This window comes from Doryrhamphus excisus, chromosome 17 (assembly GCF_030265055.1).
Source record: "Doryrhamphus excisus isolate RoL2022-K1 chromosome 17, RoL_Dexc_1.0, whole genome shotgun sequence".
NCBI lineage: Eukaryota > Metazoa > Chordata > Actinopteri > Syngnathiformes > Syngnathidae > Doryrhamphus > Doryrhamphus excisus.
This window is the reverse complement of record NC_080482.1, coordinates 6,559,278-6,580,345: the sequence shown is the minus strand read 5'-3', so window position 1 is coordinate 6,580,345 and position 21,068 is coordinate 6,559,278. Positions and strand designations below refer to the sequence as shown.

Below are 21,068 nucleotides of genomic sequence, written 5' to 3'. Positions count from 1 at the left end.
TCGAAACCAAAGCAAAGTTTATTAATTTTTCTGTTTTTAATAAATGTGTTTTGTTTTTGTTTTTTTGGAAAACCTGATGCGGCCCAGTCTCGCCCAGACCCTAGCTCCAGTGGCCCCCAAGTAAATTGAGTTTGAGACCCCTGATATAGATGCTTATTCAAAACTCAATAAGCAGATCATATTTTTCCCAGTTAAGGAGGCTGTCTGAGATCAAACCCCCTTGTCTTCATTACAACTCGCTATGACTTCTGTAGCGTATGTTACTGCCTTTTGCCCGCCTACAAGCGTTGATGGAAACACGGTTGTCAGATTCCTCCCTCGTACTCTAGGGAAAACACACCACCCCTGTCCTTACCTTTCTTCATTGCCTCCCTGTACGTTTCCATATTCATTTTAAAATTATTTATGTATTTGCATTTAAATCCTTGAATGGTGATGCCCCATCTTATCTTATGGTCTACTTCATCCATATATCCATGCTCACATTCTCAGGTCTATGTGATCAAGCGTTCTTAGTTGTGGTCAGAAAACTCTGAAACAAGTAACCTTTGACTCAGTGGCTTTCAGTGGCGATCTGTAGGTCTCACCTAAAGACTTATTTTTATGGCTGGCTTTTGACTACGTATTCTTTGTCCTTGAATTGCCTCTGGTGCATTGGGAAAGAGCGTTAAAGTTGTTGAGAAAAATTAGGGCTGTAACTAACGATTATTTTCTTAGTGCCGTTTCGATTAATCGAGTAATCAGTTAGGACCTAGCACGGGGGTCGGACACGAGCAACTCCAGAGCCTCCTTTTTGCCTCCTTTTTCTTCACATTAAAATAAATAAATAAAAACTCGGGCTGCGCGGTGGTCGTGTGGTTAGTGCGCAGACCCGGGTTCAATTCCACCCTCGGCCATCTCTGTGTGGAGTTTACATGTTCTCCCCGTGCATGCGTGGGTTTTCTCCGGGTACTCCGGTTTCCTCCCACATTCCAAAAACATGCTAGGTTAATTAGCGACTCCAAATTGTCCATAGATATGAATGTGAGTGTGAATGGTTGTTTGTCTATATGTGCCCTGTGATTGGCTGGCGACCAGTCCAGGGTGTACCCCGCCTCTTGCCCGAAGACAGCTGGGATAGGCTCCAGCACCCTCGTGAGTATAAAAAGGATAAAAACTCACATTTTAGAAATTAAAACAAGAGAAATTCATTCATTCATTCATTTTGTAACACTTATCCTCACGAGGGTCGCGGGGGTGCTGGAGCCTATCCCAGCTGTCTTCGGGCGAGAGACGGGGTACACCCTGGACTGGTCGCCAGCCAATCACAGGGCACATATAGACAAACAACCATCACACTCACATTCATATCTATGGACAATTTTAATTTCGTTAATTAACCTAGCATGTTTTTGGAATGTGGGAGGAAACCGGAGTACCCGGAGAAAACCCACACATGCACGGGGAGAACATGCAAACTCCACACAGAGATGGCCGAGGGTGGGATTGAACCCTGGTCTCCTAGCTGTGAGGTCTGCGCGTTAACCACTCATCCGCCGTGCAGCCAAAACAAGAAAAATTTTGAATAAAATAAAAAAAGATAATTTCGATTAATTGGCTAATCAATTATTCATTGTTTCATTGTTATTTGTTGCAAGTTTATATGAGAGTCTTGCATAGTACATGCATACTATTTCAAATGTCATATCAAACACCCACACAAGCTACCATAAGCTCCTGCTCACGTTGGTTTTTTTAAAGTTCACTTGGCTCCCAATCAGACTCCCACCGCCACAGACCGCATTACCCACACTTCTCCATTACTCATCCCATCCAAACTTTGCAATCATATGGCTCCTCTTTAATTTCCACTGCCATCACGAGCCTCCCAGCACCACCTCCACCAACTCCTTATCCACCTCTACCTCTGTTTCTCTCACTCTTTGTCTCTCTGTCTGTGAGTCACAATGTAGTCACCATCCCACACTGTGTGGGGAGGGAGACAAGTGCCTCTGATGTATGAGAGCATTGTAAAGTGTGGGAAGAGAAAACTGCATTGCTCAGAGATATGCATTTGTGTGTGCTGGCGTATGTTTGTGTGTTGCAAAAGGAGCGGAGGCTTCTCGGTCTGCGATCCCTGGATGCCTCTGAATACATTCTACATAGCGTTGTCCGTATGACTTTATAATGGAGTCGTTAATGCACTGCCAGTGACTTGGAGAAAGACTATGAAGAAAAAAAACGACACATTAATTGGCGATGTAGAATCTGCAGCGGACTGACGATACACAAGAGCACAGCGGGGGCGATTTTGAGTCATTTAGAAGGAGGCTGGAGGAAGCCACTCTAGGAATGGACACAAAGGCTTAGGCACTTCTTATATAAACAGCCAGAGACTGCACATATAAATGTTCTGACTGGAAGGTTACACATAGAGAAGCAAAGTGGAAGTAAAGTTTCAAAACAGTTGAATTTCAGTTACAATAAATAGTAGACGGCTGCACGTTGGACGAGTGGTTAGCGTGCGTGCCTCACAGCTAGGATACCCGAGTTCAATTCCACCCTCTGACATCTCTGTGTGGAGTTTGCATGTTCTCCCCGGGTACTCCGGTTTCCTTCCACATTTAAAAAAAAACATGCTAGGTTAATTAGCGACTCCAAATTTTCCATAGGTATGAATGTGAGTGTGAATGGTTGTTTGTGTATATGTGCCCTGTGATTGGCTGGCGACCAGTCCAGGGTGTACCCCGCCTCTCGCCCGAAGACAGCTGGGATAGGCTCCAGCACCCCCGTCACCCTCGTGATTAAAAGCGGTAGAAAATGAATGAATGAATAAATAGTAAACGGCTGCACGGTGGACGAGTGGTTAGCATGCATGGCTCGCAGCTATGATACCCGAGTTCACTTCCACCGTTGGCCATCTCTGTGTGGAGTTTGCATGTTCTCCCCGTGCATGCGTGGGTTTTCTCCGGGTACTCCGGTTTCCTCCCACATTCCAAAAACATGCTAGGTTAATTAGCGACTCCAAATTGTCCATAGGTATGAATGTGAGTGTTAATGGTTGTTTGTCTATATGTGCCCTGTGATTGGTTGGCGACCAGTACAGGGTGTACCCCGCCTCTCGGCCAAAGACAGCTGGGATAGAAAATGAATGAATGAATATAATGACATAATATTTTGATGTTATTCCCATAATATTAAAATATTTTCCCAACCTGATTTACTTAAAATGTATTATTTTATTTTGCTTCTTATATACAATATTAAAACTTTTTTCTTTCATATTTCATTCAACATAACCACAACTTCATTTTCCAAAAATTGCAAGTTTATTTGTTGTTTTTCTTTCTCGTAATGTTCTGACTTATTATGAAAATTTCTGTATTATTATCCAAAAATGACATTATTTTCCCTCATAATATTAAAATATTATTCTTGTGAAATTAGGTCTACTTTCGTTAGATTAAATCTTTTTTCTCTTAATATTTTTTACTTTATTTAAAAAATTCAAGTTTTTGTTGTTAGAATGTGAATGTTACCCCGCCTCTAGCCCGAAGACAGCTGGGATAGGCTCCAGCACCCCCCACGGTAGAAAATGAATGAATGAATAAATAGTACACATTATATTTGCATAACCACCCAGACAAAAAATAGCTTCTGTGGGTTCACACGGTTGCTGTTTGAGCAAGCAAGCTTTATCCGCTCCGAAAAGGGGATCCGTGTCAAGGAGGACATAAAAGTAAAGTAAAGCCATACCGAAGTGATATGTCAGTCAAGGTGGTGAAGAACACAGGAAAATCTGATACCTGCGCTAAGAGACCTTCTGAGCCTTTTTTTTTTTTTTTTTTTTTATCACTCCCTGTGAAATGGGACATCCATCTTCGGAATTGAAATGTCTGGTTTGCTGACCTGCACCTGAAACCAAGGAGTATCCTACATGATATGTATTTATAGACACTGCGGTCGGGTGTTCTTGAGGTGATGCTCTGTGAAATTTGAGACTGTTGATGCTTTGTGTTGATGGGATTACACAAAAAAGGATGATTCATCCGTCTAATGGATATTGTGTCATCGTAAAAGCATTTAAAGGGAAGAAACTTTATGTTTCTTTTTAACATCAATTCAGTTTGCGATGGTGCTTGAGTAAGGAATGTTGTGCAAAAGTGCTGAAAAACAATTCCCCAAGATACATTAGGGGTATATGTGATATCATTTTAATATTCATATGTTGATTTTCTTTATTGCATATCCTCATTAGGGTCACCGGGTGATATGGAGCCTATGGGATGTGGGTGGAAGCCGAAGTATCCAGAGAAAACCCACGCACAAATATAATAAAACATGCAGACAAAAATAATTCATACATATGCATTAAGGAGTGTATGATATACAAAAATGCTAAACTTTTCTTTTCAGGAAAGCGCAAATGCAACAATAACAAATTTGAACAGTGAATTTAATTGTAGTAAATGAAAGTAGTAATACTTTTAGCTCCAAGCCCTGTTGTCCAATCTCTAATGAATACACACACACTGCTTTGTTTTGCCCACTTGTATTTGTCCGTTAATATATTTCACCGGGAGGTGAAATGTTCAAAAAAGTAGCAGACATTAATGATGGAGGAGGTTCTCTAAGGTCCTGGATTCTCCTTGGCTCTATCGCTAGCCGTGATATTCGCCCAAAAAGGCTGGGCTGCACTGTTTTCATCTTCCTGGATCGCTGCTGCTGCCATGCCTACTGTCTCGCTTAATGTTGTACTACCCGGGCTTGTGGAGGTGCATCGGAACGCGTAATGTACACTTCCTGTCCCTCAATTCAAATATGAACTGTGTAGGAAATCAGTATGACTCCGTGCCATAATTTTTCTTAGTTTTTTTTTCATTGGGATATGAAATTGACGAGCATGAGGGTACTGCTACATGTGACGTCGTCCCTGAGAGGCTGCTGTTTTTCATTTGGTGCGGCCGAAAAAAACAAAGAAGATGCATCCAAAGCAACGTACTTTGACCAAACGTAAACAGCGCATGGCACACAGTGTTGCAAAAAGTCAATCAAGGAAGTGTCTTTGCAAATTTTGCAAAAAATTCAGAGTTATTTCTGCTGATTTTTTTCCTAATCAATACACATTGGGGAACTATTGTTTTAGATCATATTTCCTCGCTTGTTTAATTTATTTTATTTTAAAGCGCTTGAATTTACAATTACAGTGTTAAAAACTCATTGGTAATTAAAGCTTATTTATTTTTATATTGTGTATTTGCATTGTTATGGCATATAAAAAAAGTCAATCAAGGAAGTGTCTTTGCAAATTTTGTAAAAAATTCAGAGTTATTTCTACTGAACTATTTTTTTCTAATCAATACACATTGGCGAACTATTGTTTTAGATCATATTTCCTCGCCTGTTTAATTTATTTTATTTTAAAGCGCTTGAATTTCCAATTACAATGTTAAAAACTCAATAGTAATTAAAGCTTATTTATTTTTATATTGTGTATTTGCATTGTTATGGCATATATTATCATTATATTCATGGAAAAAATTGTCTCAAAATAATTTTAATTGTCTGTGATTGGCTGGCGACCAGTCCAGGGTGTACCCCGCCTCTCACCTGAAGACAGCTGGGATAGGCTCCAGCACCCCCCGCGACACTCGTGAGGAAAAAGCAGTAGAAAATGAATGAATGAATGAATGTTTTAGATCATATTTCCTTGCTTGTTTAATTTATTTTATTTTAAAGCGCTTGAATTTCCAATTACAATGTTAAAAACTCTTGAGTAATTAATGCTTATTTATTTTGATATTGTGTATTTGCATTATTATGGCATATATTATCATTATATTAATGGAAAAATTGTCTCAAAATAATTTTAATTGTAATATTGTATCAGCAATCATTTGGAGGACAATTAAATCCTGAAAAAAAAGTTTTTGAAATAATTTGGAATTTGTCTTTGGTTATAGACAGTAATTTTGGTGGTCTGGTTTTTGGTCATCAAAATACATATATATACCCTAATATACAGTATATATAAAAACCTATATATACTTTTAAATGGATACATCCATCCATCAATCTTCTATGCTGCTTATGCTCACTAGGATTGTGTATATGCTGGAGCCTATCCCAGCTGACTTCAGGTGCCGGGTGGGGTACATGCTGGGCTGGTTGACAGTCAATCACAGGGCATATATATATATATGTATATATATATATGTATATATATATAACGTATATAAACTTTTTTCTTTGCTACTTCAATTCCCTTCTCTCATGTTATCTCTCCTAATATTTTTTCCATCCTCTCTCCCTCTTCCTCCTGATTGCTTTCTCTTCCCCTCCCCCTTGCTTTCCTTTCACTGCCTGTTATCTCCGACATGCAGTAGACTGCTTCTGTCCTCTGGGTGTCAGCACTTGCCTTATCCTTCATTCATCCATACAGCTTCATGTGAATTGGCCGCCGTTATTCTGTCAGCATTTTTATGTTTCCAACTAGTATTTTCCTCTTTTCCTTTTCTTTTTCTTTCCTTAGAGCGCACGCACATGCACACAAACGCCATAATAAAAACCTGCAGTCCTTGTGCACAATGTCTATGGTGTGTGCATGTGTGATTTGCAGTGCATGAATTGGTGTGTATGTGTTGGGGGGGGGCACTGGTTGGGTGGCAGATATTGATTTCAAAGCTGTTGAAATTGGACCTGTAACCGGAGATAAACTATCCTCTCATCCCACTGCCCTTAGTGGAAACAGACAATGGATATCAGGAAGTAATAAAACGCAGTCAAAATGCACTACATACTGGTATATATGTGCTATAATGGACATATATTATATTTATTGAATATCATATTCTTTCTAAATCGTATGCCATGCAGAAGAAAGTAGGGAGTTTTTCGTAGTAATGCAGTTATTTGAGCAATAATGGAGAGAGGATGAGGATTATTGGAACTTGGACCTTGCAGCCCCCCACAACAATGGCTGAGTGGATACAAAAGAACACTTCTGAATGATTGAGAACATAAAGAAATGTCCTTGCGAAGGGAGAAAGACACCACTGAGCTATTTTACATTTTCACTCCCTCACAGCATGATTATCGAATACGAAAAAAAAAAAAAAAAAGTCCATCGGTCTTGTCATCGTCTTTTATTTTTTTTATCCTGCAGTAGAATGAATCTTATCACTAAAATGGACCCCATCCCCTCTTTTCTTTTGCTTTGGCCATGTCTGCACTTGATCGAGGGAGTTGTCTGTTATTTGCGCCAAGCTGCGGTTAATCTTCTTTTGCATTCAGAACACATTTACAATAAACTTAGTAAGTCTCGAGAGCAGATAATGGTTATTTTTCTGTATCATCATCATGCACCATTTAGTCCCTCAACACCTTATAGCAGGGGTCTCAAACTCAATTTACATGGGGGCCACTGGAGCTCGGGTCTGGGTGAAAAACAAAACAAAAAACACATTTGTTAAAAACAAAAAAATAAAAAAAAAACTTCGCTTTGGTTCCGATTTTCTACAAGAAAAGCTCTGATAAAACATTCCACTGTTCTCAAATATCTTACTTTTTTATTTTTCTACACAAAATAAGATGAAAAATAAATAAACAAATCAAGAATAAAGAAAATCAATCAATCAGTAATAAATAAATATAATAATAATAATAAAACGGCAAATAATAAAAACTTAAGAAACCACATATAGTTGGTGGGTAGACAAATTATTTTTTTCACATTAAAATGAACAAAGCATTATTAGAGCCCTGTAGACATGACAAAACACGACTATAGTCACATTAATACTTTTTTTTATTTACAACATATTGCGCAACTGCAGGGTCTTGTGACACATGCTAACTCGCAAACTAGAGAGCTAGCGACCTAAACGGTAGCCTTCAAGTTATTTCCTTTAAACTTAAATAGCCAAAAACTTACCACTTCCACACGGATAGAGAGGATAACTATTAACAGTTATTTAACCTTTAACATGAACATTAATCAAACGTAATAATTTTTTCTGGGTACATGATACCATACAGCATCCATATCAAACTTGCGCGGGCCGCACTAACATTAAACTTTCATATCAAGGCGGGGGCCTCAAACTAGTGTCCTGGGCCGCATGTTCTAGACCCCTGCCTTATAGTAATGTTTTGATAGTCAAACCTTGTTTTTTGTATGACTCGTCGAAAATTTGGCACTGGTTTTTGTATAATTTTGCACGTAACAAATGGCTTGCACTAAGTTGTTGCGTAAGATTGACTTCAGTTGTGTTCAGTTTTTCAGTCCATTTGTGGTTCCTTAATAGTTTATAGTGTTATTTGGTTTTCTTGAACAGTGAGAATGGATAAGTGGTCATTCATGTCACATATAAACAGGCCATTGATGTTGTGGTTTGTCATGATATTAGTGAAAACAGCATCGATAACTGTGGCACTGTGTGAGGTTATTCTGCTTGGCTTTGTAATTGTTGGATAAAAGGACATATTGTGTATGGAATTACTTCAAAATACATATACATAACGTATCAGTGATGAATGAAAGGGAGAAATGAACATTTAAATTTACTTTAAACTTCATTGAAGATTCATCAGGTGGCACGGCGATCGAGTGGTTAGCACACAGACCTCACAGCTAGGAGACCAGGGTTCAATTCCACCCTTGACCATCTCTGTGTGGAGTTTGCATGTTCTCCCTGTGCATGCGTGGGTTTTCTCCGGGTACTCCGGTTTCCTCCCACATTCCAAAAACATGCTAGGTTAATTGGCCACTCCAAATTCTCCACAGGTATGAATGTGAGTGTGAATGGTTGTTTGTCTATATGTGCCCTGTGATTGGCTGGCGACCAGTCCAGGGTGTACCCCGACTCTAGCCCAAAGACAGCTGGGATAGGCTCCAGCACCCCCGCGACCCTCGTGAGGAAAAAGCGGTAGAAAATGAATGAATGAATGAAGATTCATCTCATTGACTGTATGCAAACCAAGACAAATTACATTAACCAAGGTTCTTCATTTGTACTTTTGTTTAGCCCTTGTATTCACCATGCTTATACACAGTTATCTCACCTGTCCCACCAAGGGAACACGAATGTTCCTGACACTTTGTCTAAATCTGGTTTGTCTTCTCACAAGGCTGTGCTCTACAGTAACATTTGGTAGAGGAAAAATCACCCGTCATCAAATCATGCTTTGAGTTCCAAAGTCCCTCTTCCTAACGTACCTGACTTGCAAGTAATTCACAATTGTGTTTATGTACATTGTGAAAATGCAGAATTTATTCATGCAGATTAATTTGCACTTGTCATTGCCTGTGGGGGATGGAAGGCGTATGTCTGTGCTATTAAACATTTATGACCAAATTAGGCAGCTATTTGGCCTATTATACCAGTACAGATCTTGTGTATATCACCAGGGGACACACACTCACACTTAATACATTCATCACGTTTTACTTGTTAAGCACTGCCGCTTTTAGTATATGTAAATATATATAGTTTTTACCTGCTTATGTACGATATACTTGTTTTTTTACTGTGCATATGACATACACTTCTCTCAGACAGATACTGTTCTATAAATATATGGAGAATTAAAAACGAGCTGAATGAGTCTTTTGAAGAAAGCAGCTCATCTGCTGCTGATTGTTATATAAAGGATGCAAATGATTGTCCATAGTGGGAAGCACTTTGCTCAGTGTTCTTTTGTCCCTCACCGAGTCTTAATGAGTTAATTAATCTTGCCACCATCCGTGGCAGTGATACTGCGCTCCTTGCAGACAACAACAAAGTAAATGGCACTAGCTACTTCTACATCCACAATGGTAGTGGCTTTACTGGTGCTGCTGGTTTTTCCCTAATGCTAGGGGTCCACTGGGCCGGTGCCAGTTGGTGCCAGTTGACGGCAAAGATTATGTGATTGGCGCGTAGTAGCTCGCTGTGGCGCTGAAGTAATGTTCGCTCACCATGTTGCTGTTATTCGGTGCCACAGCGAGCCACTATGTGTCAATGTCATAATCTTTGCCGCAAACTGCCACCAACTGGCGCCGGCCCTGTGGACTCCTAGCATCGTTGCCGCAACTTGGCTCGTGCCATTACATTACAGTGGATTCCAATAGGAGGATTGTTTGTGACATTTGGTTCCACTTGGTGGACAAAGATTTTAAACATTTTTAAATTTTCTTGCCGCCAAACTCAATTTTAAATTTTTGCCACCGTTACGGGCCACCACGAGTCAGTTGGGAGGCAGTTTGAGTCACTGCACGCCACTAGGCAACTTATTGGTGACGCTAGGCGCCACAGCAAATTGCACTGTTGCGAACTGGCACCAACTGGCGCCGGCCCAGTGGACTCCTAGCATCATTGGCTCGTGCCATGACATTCCAGTGGATTCCAATAGGCGGATTGTTTGTGACATTTGGTTCCACTTGGTGGACGAAGATTTTAAGCATTTAAAAATTTTCTTGCCTGCCAAACTCAATTTTTGCCACCGTTACGGGCCAACACGAGTCAGTTGGGAGGCAGTTTGAGCCACTGCATGCCACTAGGCACCTTATTGGTGACGGTAGGCGCCACAGCAAATTGCACTGGCGCGAACTGGCACCAACTGGCGCCGGCCCAGTGGACTCCTAGCATCATTGGCTCGTGCCATGACATTCCAGTGGATTCCAATAGGAGGATTGTTTGTGACATTTGGTTCCACTTGGTGGACGAAAATTTTAAATATTTTAAAATTTTCTTGCCTGCCAAACTCAATTTTTGCCACCGTTACGGGCCACCACGAGTCAGTTGGGAGGCAGTTTGAGTCACTGCACGCCACTAGGCACCTTATTGGTGACACTAGGCGCCACAGCAAATTGCACACTATGATCTAATTGATGAAGGTTGTGTGTTACAGTTCTGTACATTGTACTCCAGACCTGATCCTGTGATCCTGTGACCACACACCAGGGTGTTGTGTAAATACGGCAAGACTGCATTAAATGCATTAAACCATTTAGAATGAAAGAAGCCTTTTCGATTACGTCGTCATCTACAGGGAAGTTCAGGGAAGTCCATGTCCCAGCCATGTCCTAGATGACTGAAAACCTCCACAGTGGTGGTAGTAAAGGTAACCCAAAAAGATGACGGTCTTATATTGCCAGTTTCTACCAAGAACCACTGCTATTTCATATCAAAAGGCGCCAGTTGAAGTCTCCGGGGTATCCATTAAGGATTACCTCCTGAGTTCCTCCCTGTGAGATGTTCCAGGAGTGTAACCGACAGAGAGCCTTAGGGCAGACCAGGGATAAGCAGAAAGGATTTTGTCTTTCTTTTTTCTTTGCCCCTTGGTTGAACTAGAGATGGTGGAGAGCATCCGTAAAATGCATAGCTCAATCTGTAATGGCTTCAAAATCCAAGGGACCCAGTCCGAGTCCTGTTATGAAGATGTTAGAATCTTTATTGAGGTGCTCCTCAGCAAGGAGGCACAGAAAGGTATGGAACTGCCCCCCAAAAACCCAGTACAGGGTTACGGTCACTGTGTACAATCGTTTACATATGTTGTATTGCACTCAATCAAGGATTAGACCACACACATGCAGGCATACAAGGAGAGATACTGAAATACTACTGAAATACTATAGTTTTACCTTGTACAAACATAGGCAATATCCTTTACAGAAAACCAACAATACAATAACAATGAAGGATTGATGTCATGGCATCACCCAGAAACATATAAAGCATTTAATCATATTTTGCCTATGCCAACAGGATATGTATTTATGGTATATGCTTGGTATCGCCATGATTTGTGTTGTATCCCTCAAGGCATTTCTTTCTTCAACGTTTCAATTGCAGTATCATTCCCTATTCACACAATGTCTGTGGTAATTGCAATTTACTCGTAATTAAGTCACAATTATAAAAAGACAAGAGAACAGAAAAACGTAGGTAGTCAATATTGTTATAGAACAGGGGTCTCAAACTCAATTTACCTGGGGGCCACTGGAGCTAGGGTCTGGGCAAGGCTGGGTGGGCCGCATCAGGTTTTCCAAAAAACAAAACAAAAACGCATTTATTAAAAACAGAAAAATATACAAACTTTTTCAGTGCTTTGGTTCCGATTTTCTACAATAAAAGCTCTGATAAAACATTCCACTGTTCTCAAATATCTTAATTTTTATTTTTCTGCACAAAATAAGATGAAAAAGAAATAAACAAATCAAGAATAAAGAAAATCAATCAGTAATAAATAAATATAATAATAATAATAATAATAAAACGGCAAATAATAAAAACTTAAGAAAACACATATAGTCGGTGGGTAGACAAATTATTTTTTTCTGATTAAAATGAACAAAGCATTATTAGAGCCCTGTAGACATGACAAAACACAACTATAGTCACATTTATACTCTTTTTATTTACTACATATTGCGCAAATGCAGGGTTTTGAGACACATGCTAACTCGCAAACTAGAGAGCTAGCGACCTAAACGGTAGCCTTCAAGTTATTTCCTTTAAACTTAAATAGCCAAAAACTTACCACTTCCACACGGATAGGGAGGATAACTATTAACAGTTATTTAACCTTTAACATGAACATTAATCAAACGTAATATTTTTTTCTGGGTACATGATACCATACAGCATCCATATCAAACTTGCGCGGGCCACACTAACATTAAACTTTCATATCAAGGCGGGGGCCTCAAACTAGTGTCCTGCGGGCCACATTTGGCCCGCGGGCCGCGTGTTTGAGACCCCTGTTATAGCATGTGTCGCAAATGTGCCACAATCAAAGAGCCTTTGGTTTCTAGCCTCTGTTTCTTCTTGTTTTGCTTGACAGTCTTAGGTAAAGGCCTGCATGTTTCCCGCAGTCAGTCGCTTCGTTCAGTGGACAGTCGCAAGCGTGAAGATGTCGACAAGTCCTACAGTGGACAACAGAACCCTCAGACAGGTAAGACAATAAGAATTTCCCCTGTGAGATCAGTTTTGACTAACTGATCAATTGTTTGTTCTATGTCATACAGTGGAACCTTGGTTAGCATATGCCCCGGTTAGTGTGTTTTTTCGTTTAGGCAAAAAAAAAATTGCCTTGGTTAATGTACGTTTCCCGGTGCTTTGTTGTGTTACTGATACACTGTTTGTCTTGTATCTTTATGACAAATCGTTTTGCTCGTTTCTCATCTATGATATCATCAGTGCTTGGCTCTGTAGTTCTTTTCTCAGTAACACAGTTATGCCAAAACCCTTTGCTTTTATTACTGATCACGGCTGCAAAATAATCCGTAATGGACCCAAACAAAGTTTCAAGTGCTGGTATTTTTTTATAAGAGGGTGAGAAACACTATTGAATTAAAAAAAAAAAAAAACTTGTAGCCAAGCATGAAAATGTCATCTGTGTGAAATTCTCATCTTCCCTCCATGCTTGTCATCACCGTCTTTGTCAACAAAGGTCTTCAATTATTAAATTTGTCAAAAATTTGTTTTACGTGACATTTTATATTGCATTTTTGGGTGAGCATAACTGATTAATTGGATTTGCATTATTCCTTATGGGAAAAATGTATTCAGTTAGTGTATGTTTTGGTTTAAGTCGGACCTTCAGGAATGGATTGATGACGCTTACCGTGGTTCCAATTTATAGACAAAAAAACCCCCATTTCGCAACACTTCTTGCTCTCTGTACTGGAGCACAGTAATGGTGGAACAAAGAATGACGTAATTGTTCCTTTAACGTCTATTCATCCATCCATCCACCCATAAATTTATTCAGCTGGGTGGGTTTCTTCACAGCCTCCAGACTGAAACGTTTGCGTTATGGGGAACACACAAACAAAGCCAGAGTCAATTAGCCTGTGTGAATCCAGTGCTGGAAGGCTGCGGACTTCTGTGGCGTGCCTTTCAGTACCTCACAGTGGCTGCTCGTTTTTTGTCATTAATTCATTCCAAAAAAAAACAATGAAAACCAAAACCGGAAAAATTCGGAATCCGAATACATTTCTCACAGAAGAAAATTATGGTTTTAGATGCAGAAAACAAAGTTTGTTTGTATATCCATACAAATGAACCCACCAACGCACACAATAAAGATGATTAATGGATTCCCTGACTTATAATGTCCCACCATCCATTGTCCACACAGATGGAGTCTCCAATGTGGATGCTTTGTTTGAGCACTGGACTTGGTTGTTAGCCACAGTGTTTGGTCGTACGATAACTGAGACAGTTTAGAAAAACCGAGATAAATTTTTGGCGCTAATTTTTAGCGCTAATTTTTGGTGCTAATTTTTGGCGCTAATTTTTGGCGCTAATTTTTGCTGATAATTTTTGCCGATAATTTTTGTCAAAAACGGTGCTGTACAAAAACTGAGGTTCCACTGTAGTAGATAAGGACTGAACTACAAGACCGGGTGGTTTCCTGTATGTTCAGGGCAGAAACGACTGTCCATATCTGTACAATTTTAAATTTAAGTCATAAGTAATACCCATCCAATATACAGGATACTCATAGGCCTTGTAACTTGTTTTTATTCAAGGATAACCAAGGATTTGGTTATACCATGGGCCACCTACAACGCTTGTGTTTTGTCCTATAAGCTTTAATGTTTTAAACCATTCAAAAAAATTACATTCCTATCTGTGGAATTGAACATCCTGATCCATCTATCAGGAAAAACGTGCATGTCATAAGAGGGTGCAATGTACCACAGCAAGTATTTATCCCTCATTACACAACAGTCCTTCAGAGGCTACATCCTGCATGCTAATTAGTTACGGCCCCTCTCCTTTCCTCTTTTTTTTTTTTCTACTATCCCATACTTGACCCACCCTTCCTCCCCCTCCCCAGTAGACTCAGCCTCAGGTGAGGAGTGGTCAGCATGGAGTGTGTGTTCTGCCACATGTGGGGAGGGCTGGCAGAGTCGCACTCGTTTCTGTGTGTCCTCCTCCTACAGCACCCAGTGTAGTGGGCCACTGCAGGAGCAGAGGAGTTGCAACCCTGCTGTTTGTCCAGGTAAGTTCCCCGATCCCACTTGTTCAGTCAACTCTCTGCGCTTGCCAAGCCCCCCCTCCTGGACGCACTCAAGGTTTATATTTCGGAAAAACTATATAATACCTGTTTTCCATGTACAAAGAAGGATATTACATCACAAGCCATGATAATATATAACATTCAAACGACTCAGTTATATTCATGTTAATCTTGTGATATGTAAATTTACTATATACGTAAATCTAGCTCTTCTATTTACAGTGGCCGGTGCTTGGGATGAATGGTCTCCATGGAGTTTATGTTCGTCAACCTGCGGCAGAGGTTATAGGTCCCGGACACGAACCTGCACTCCTCCCCAGTTTGGAGGAGATCCCTGTGAGGGTCCAGAGAAACAGACCAAGTTCTGTAACATAGCTGTCTGTCCAGGTGAGACACAATCTTCATGCTTTACTCATATTCATACCTATGCATTCATAGATCATACTGTTTATAATTTATATAATCTGCAATAGCCATACTCTAGTCCAGGGGTGGGCAAACTTTTTGACTCGCGGGCCGCATTGATTTAACAAAATTGACAGGGGGCCAGACTATATATTTTACGCATATAATTCTAACAGTCCACCTGGAATGATTGTATCTGTAAGTGTCATGCAACCTGCTATGTATATGTGCTTGTGTCCTTTTTTCAGGAGCACTTTGTAAACAGCAGATCACATCAAATAAACAAATTGATTAAAAAAAAAAACTACCTAAACCATCAAAAGGTTGGCTAAAGCCATGATGTCAGGTTGTATGCTAAGTTTCGAAAGAACGCGCGGGCCATATTTAAACACTTGGCGGGCCGGATGTGGCCCCCGGGCCGTAGTTTGCCCACCCCTGCTCTAGTCACTTATATCCCTGTATATATCCACACTGTAGCATAGTCACTTCATTGCAATACTGTACATATTACTGTTATTATATCTTGTCACATTCATACTGTGCATACTGTTTATAGTCTGTATAATCTACAATAGCCATATTATAATCATTTATACCCCTGTATATATCCTCACTGTATTATAGTCATAGCCTATTATAGTTTGTACATATATCTGTCCATTTAGAGCTCTATTCTATTTCTATACTTACTTACTACTAAGGTATTTATAAAATTGCACTTCTGGATGGATGCTAACTGCATTTTGTTGCCCTGTACCAGTGACATGAGCAATAACAATAAAGTTGAATCTAATCTAATCTAATCTAATTAAAAACTTATTATTTGGAATACATAAGAAGGGACTAGACTGGTTAAAATGACTCTGGATTGGTCGCCAATCAATCGCAGGGCAAACAGCAAAATATTAAAATGCAAAATCAGCTAAATACAGCCAAATAAATCAACAATATAAATACAAATACTATATTTTATCCTGCTCCTCAAAATGATAAAAGGAGGTCTGCATTTCAGAGATTTTGGTGCTTTCCTGACCACGAACTTTGACCCCAAAAGCAGTATTGTTTGCCAACTCCCTAGGCCGAGGTACTGATTTATTGATAATAAAAAAAACGAGTTATGACTGTTGCTGTCAAAGTGAACATGGAGAAACAACATAATGAAGGAGATGGCAGAGCTGAAGAATGACTTCTCAAAAGGGAATTCAAAGCAGGAGACAATAAAGCAGATGTCAGATCAGCTCAAGAAGGAGATCTGTAAATTAAGTAAGGAGGCATCGGACCAAAAGAAAGAAGTATTCTCAGGAAACTGCACAAATTAATAAGCAACACCAAGCTGTTATGAACAAGCGAGATACGTTTTCTGAAGACTTGAGGAGCAAAAGAAGACAACCAGAACGTCTCCAGATTGACAGCAGAATAGATCGATGATAAAATGAATGTAGCAAAACGTTCTTTACCACAAATCCCTCAGCCTGTTCAGGAGCTGCTTGAAGCCCACACAGTGACATTCAGAAGGTGAGGTGGATTGTCCACGGTGGAGGTTAATTTTGTTGGCATCCTGGCCCACGTGCTCACAGACATCTTCAACACCTCACTGGCCCAAGCTGTAGTCCCCCCGTGTTTCAAGTCCGCCACAATAATTCCAGTGCCCAAGAAACCATCTATTACATGTCTGAACGACTTTCGGCCCGTTGCACTCACATCCACCATTATGAAATGTTTCGAGAGGGTGGTTAAGGACCATATCACCTCCATACTCCCCCCATCTCTCGACCCTTTCCAATTCGCGTACCAGCCAAACCGCTCCACTGAAGACGCCATCTCCACTGCTCTCCACCTGAGCCTGGAGCACCTGGAGAAGAAAAACACCCATGTACGGATGCTGTTCCTGGACTTCAGCTCAGCATTCAACACGATCATCCCCCAGGACCTGGTACGCAAGTTGGAGCCACTGGGCCTCAAGACCTCCCTGTGCAACTGGCTGCTTGACTTCCTCACAGATAGAACCCAGTGTGTCAGAGTGGGCAACAACACATCCAGTGTCATCTCCCTGAACACCGGCTCACCCCAGGGATGTGTTCTGAGCCCCCTGTTGTTTACCCTAATGACCCATGACTGTCGCCCCAAGTACAGCAGCAACCATATCCTGAAGTACGCGGACGACACAACAGTTGTGGGCCTCATTCAGGACAACAACGAACTAGCTTACAGGGAGGAGGTGCGACACCTTGTGGATTGGTGCAAGGCGAACAACCTGATCCTGAATGTTGACAAAACAAAGGAGATCATCGTCGACTTCAGGAGATCCAGACCCAGCCACACTCCACTCAGCATCAACGACACAGCCGTAGAAGTTGTGAACACAACCAAGTACTTGGGGGTGCATATCACGGACAACCTCGGCTGGTCACTCCACACCTCCGCTCTGGCGAAGAAGGCACAGCAGCGACTGCACTTCCTGCGGCGGATGAAAAGAGCCTCCCTCTCCCCTCCTATCCTTACCACCTTCTACAGAGGGACCATCGAGAGCCTGCTGACCAACTGCATCTCCGTCTGGTCTGGGAGCTGCAAGGCCTCGGACTGGACGTTACTGCAGAGAGTGGTGAGGACAGCGGAGAAGATCATCGGGACCCAACTCCCCCCCATTAAGGACATAGCAAACAGCCGGTGTGTATCTAGAGCCCATCGGATCTGCTCTGACCCCACACACCCCCAGCATGGACTGTTCTCTCGCCTGGCATCGGGGAGAAGGCTCTGCAGCATCCGCTGTAGGACGACCAGGTTCAGAGACAGCTACTTCCCCCTGGCCATCAGACTGCTCAATGCCAAATAAGCCTTACTTACATTATTATTATTTATTTTAATTATTTAAATTATTTGGGCAATTTACTGTTCATGCTGCACTTTATATTATGTTGTTCATATTTGGTGTCTATTCTATCTATTTATTCTCCACATTATTATTATTATTATTATTTGTTTTTACTTATCTTCTTTTGTGTCTGTTATTATATGGGAGCCAGGCAACGACATTTCGTTGGCAATTTCACTACTGTGTTTTTGTGCAATGACAATAAAGGGAGTCTATCTATCTATCTATCTATCTTTCTTTCACTCTTTATTACCTCTAAAGCACTGCCCAGGGGCCAATTCAAGATTGAAACAGCTTTATTGGCCATCTTGTACTTTACCTGAAAACCTCTACATCCCATACATCTCATACATTTTAGCCAGACATATACGTCATTGTACTCTTTCACAACCGTATATCTGTCTGATTTCTGTCTCGTTAGTGGTCATTTTAACAAGTTGTAATGGTAATGGTTTTATTTCATTTGAACATGCATCAGATTACAATTGAATGCATCACGTAATCAGTTCACAGTTCCACATGTCCAAAAGGAGTAGGAAGAAACAAAGCTTATTAAATCCTACCCCTCCATCTGGTACTTTTACAATCAGTAACTGTTACATTTGTTCACTTCCTGCTTTCCTAATATAGTTTAAGTGTTTAAATAAAAAAACAAAAAATAAAAAATAAAAAATAAAAAATAAAAAACAAAAAATAAAAAATAAAAAATAAAAAATAAAAAATAAAAAATAAAAAATAAAAAATAAAAAATAAAAAATAAAAAATAAAAAATAAAAAATAAAAAATAAAAAATAGTAAAAAGTAAAAAGTAAAAAGTAAAAAATTTAAAATTTAAAATCTTAAATTATTTTATTAAAAATTAAAAATTAAAAATTAAAAATTAAAAATTAAAAATTAAAAATTAAAAATTAAAAATTAAATTTTTTTATTTTAAATTTTAATTTTTAATTTTCACAACCGTAAAAAAAATATTTTTTTTAAATATATATTATAATAATATATATTGTATATTTGTAATATGAGGTTTCCAGTTCATATTTTCATCTATTGTGATCCCCAGAAATGTATTTTCTTTCACCCATTCAATGTCTACACCGTTTATTTGTATTTGCTGGTGCGCGTCCTTTCTGCTGTTACCAAACAGCATGTGATTCATGTCTTGAATTTACTTTGCTGTTGTTGCCACTTTTTAGTGGATGGAGTGTGGAATGAGTGGTCCACTTGGAGCTCCTGCTCAGCCTCCTGTTCTAACGGGACAATGCAGCGGACAAGGGAGTGTAACGGCCCCTCGTATGGCGGTTCGGAATGCAGAGGCGAGTGGCTGGAGACTGTGGACTGCTTCCTCGGGGAATGTCCTGGTAGGAGACATAATCAACTTCATAATCATATTCATTGTTTAAGTTGTACGTTTTGTGTAGTTGCATTAATGTTAATATTCTTTCAGTGGATGGTAGGTGGCAGCCATGGTCTTTGTGGTCAAGTTGTTCCAAAACTTGTGGTGGGGGCAGCCAGCAGAGAAACAGAATATGTTATGGGCCCTTTTTTGGAGGGCAGACTTGCCCTGCAGAACGAGAGGAGATTCGACACTGTAATGAAAAAAGATGCCCGGGTAAGTGAAAGAAAACACCCTTGCTTGTTGCTTTTCCAGTTTGCCCTTTTGAGAGACGGTAATTTTGAAAATAAAATCACTCTATATGATTCGGAATTTGGTGCGACTAATTGATTTCTATTTTGGTGTGACTAGAACCTCATGAAATATGCGGCGAAGACAACTATTCCAACGTTGTTTGGAAGATGACTCCTGCTGGAGATACGGCAGCAGTACGATGTCCTCCCAATGCAATGGGTCAGTTTCCAGTTCATTATTCATATATTTGAGTATCAATACCAAATGGATATCTCTTTTGAATTACAGGGCTTATTCTCCGTCACTGCACCCTTGATGAGGAGGGAATTGCATTCTGGGAGAATCCTACTTATATGAAGTGCATTTCCAATGATTATCGCAGCATCCAGACTTTGGTGGGTGTCATATTTTTCTTTTACATTTCATAGCAGCTGAAATGTGTATTATATGAAAATGGTTGCAACCTCAAATAAGGAAAAAATTACATCAAATAATTAAATAATTGCTGAGCATTCAATACTTTTAATACTTTTAGTCCTAAGGATAATCCAGATCAAGAATATATATAATATAATATAATATAATATAATATAATATAATATAATATAATATAATATAATATAATATAATATAATATAATATAATATAATATAATATAATATAATATAATATAATATAATATAATATAATATAATATAATATAATATAATATAATATAATAATAAATAGAAAAAAATAAAAATATAATAATATTTATATAATATTATTTTTAAATTATTTTTTAATAATATTAAAAATATATAATATAATATAGAATAGCAGTAGTGGGTGGTGCATTTGGGTACCTGGGCCCAAGTTCAGTGGGAACTTAGCAAATTTAAGCAAATTGTACATATCCCCCGCTAAATTAACAATTTTCAATAAGAAAAATGACAAAAGTAAACTAACTCAATGAATTAAAATATAACAACTCAGAAGAAGCATCGAAACTGTGAATGTCGTACTGTATTCTACATCGGCCACTAGGTGGCAGTGTTCAACGAGGGAACTAGGGAACACATTTACTGTAACAGACACGAAGAGGAGTTTTAGTTACTTCATAAATTTACTCTTGTCACGTCTCCTATATTGGGTAATACACATGTAAAGCCGCCATTATGATACACTGATGAA

General features: G+C 39.5%; 1 protein-coding gene across 10 annotated transcripts in view; it reads left to right on the top strand.

Moving 5' to 3' along the window:
• The window catches only part of adgrb1a (adhesion G protein-coupled receptor B1a), a 119,039-nt gene that overhangs the window by 28,617 nt on the left and 69,354 nt on the right, over positions 1-21,068 (top strand). For 8 of the 10 annotated variants that reach the window (XM_058052773.1, XM_058052774.1, XM_058052775.1 and 5 more), the window contains exons 3-9: positions 12,805-12,915; positions 14,809-14,973; positions 15,214-15,378; positions 19,462-19,626; positions 19,713-19,877; positions 20,013-20,114; positions 20,184-20,290. In XM_058052773.1, coding sequence (XP_057908756.1) covers positions 12,805-12,915; positions 14,809-14,973; positions 15,214-15,378; positions 19,462-19,626; positions 19,713-19,877; positions 20,013-20,114; positions 20,184-20,290 — 980 coding nt within the window. The remainder of the gene's footprint in view (positions 1-12,804; positions 12,916-14,808; positions 14,974-15,213; positions 15,379-19,461; positions 19,627-19,712; positions 19,878-20,012; positions 20,115-20,183; positions 20,291-21,068) is intronic. The other 2 variants (XM_058052772.1, XM_058052777.1) reach the window with 2 other exon arrangements.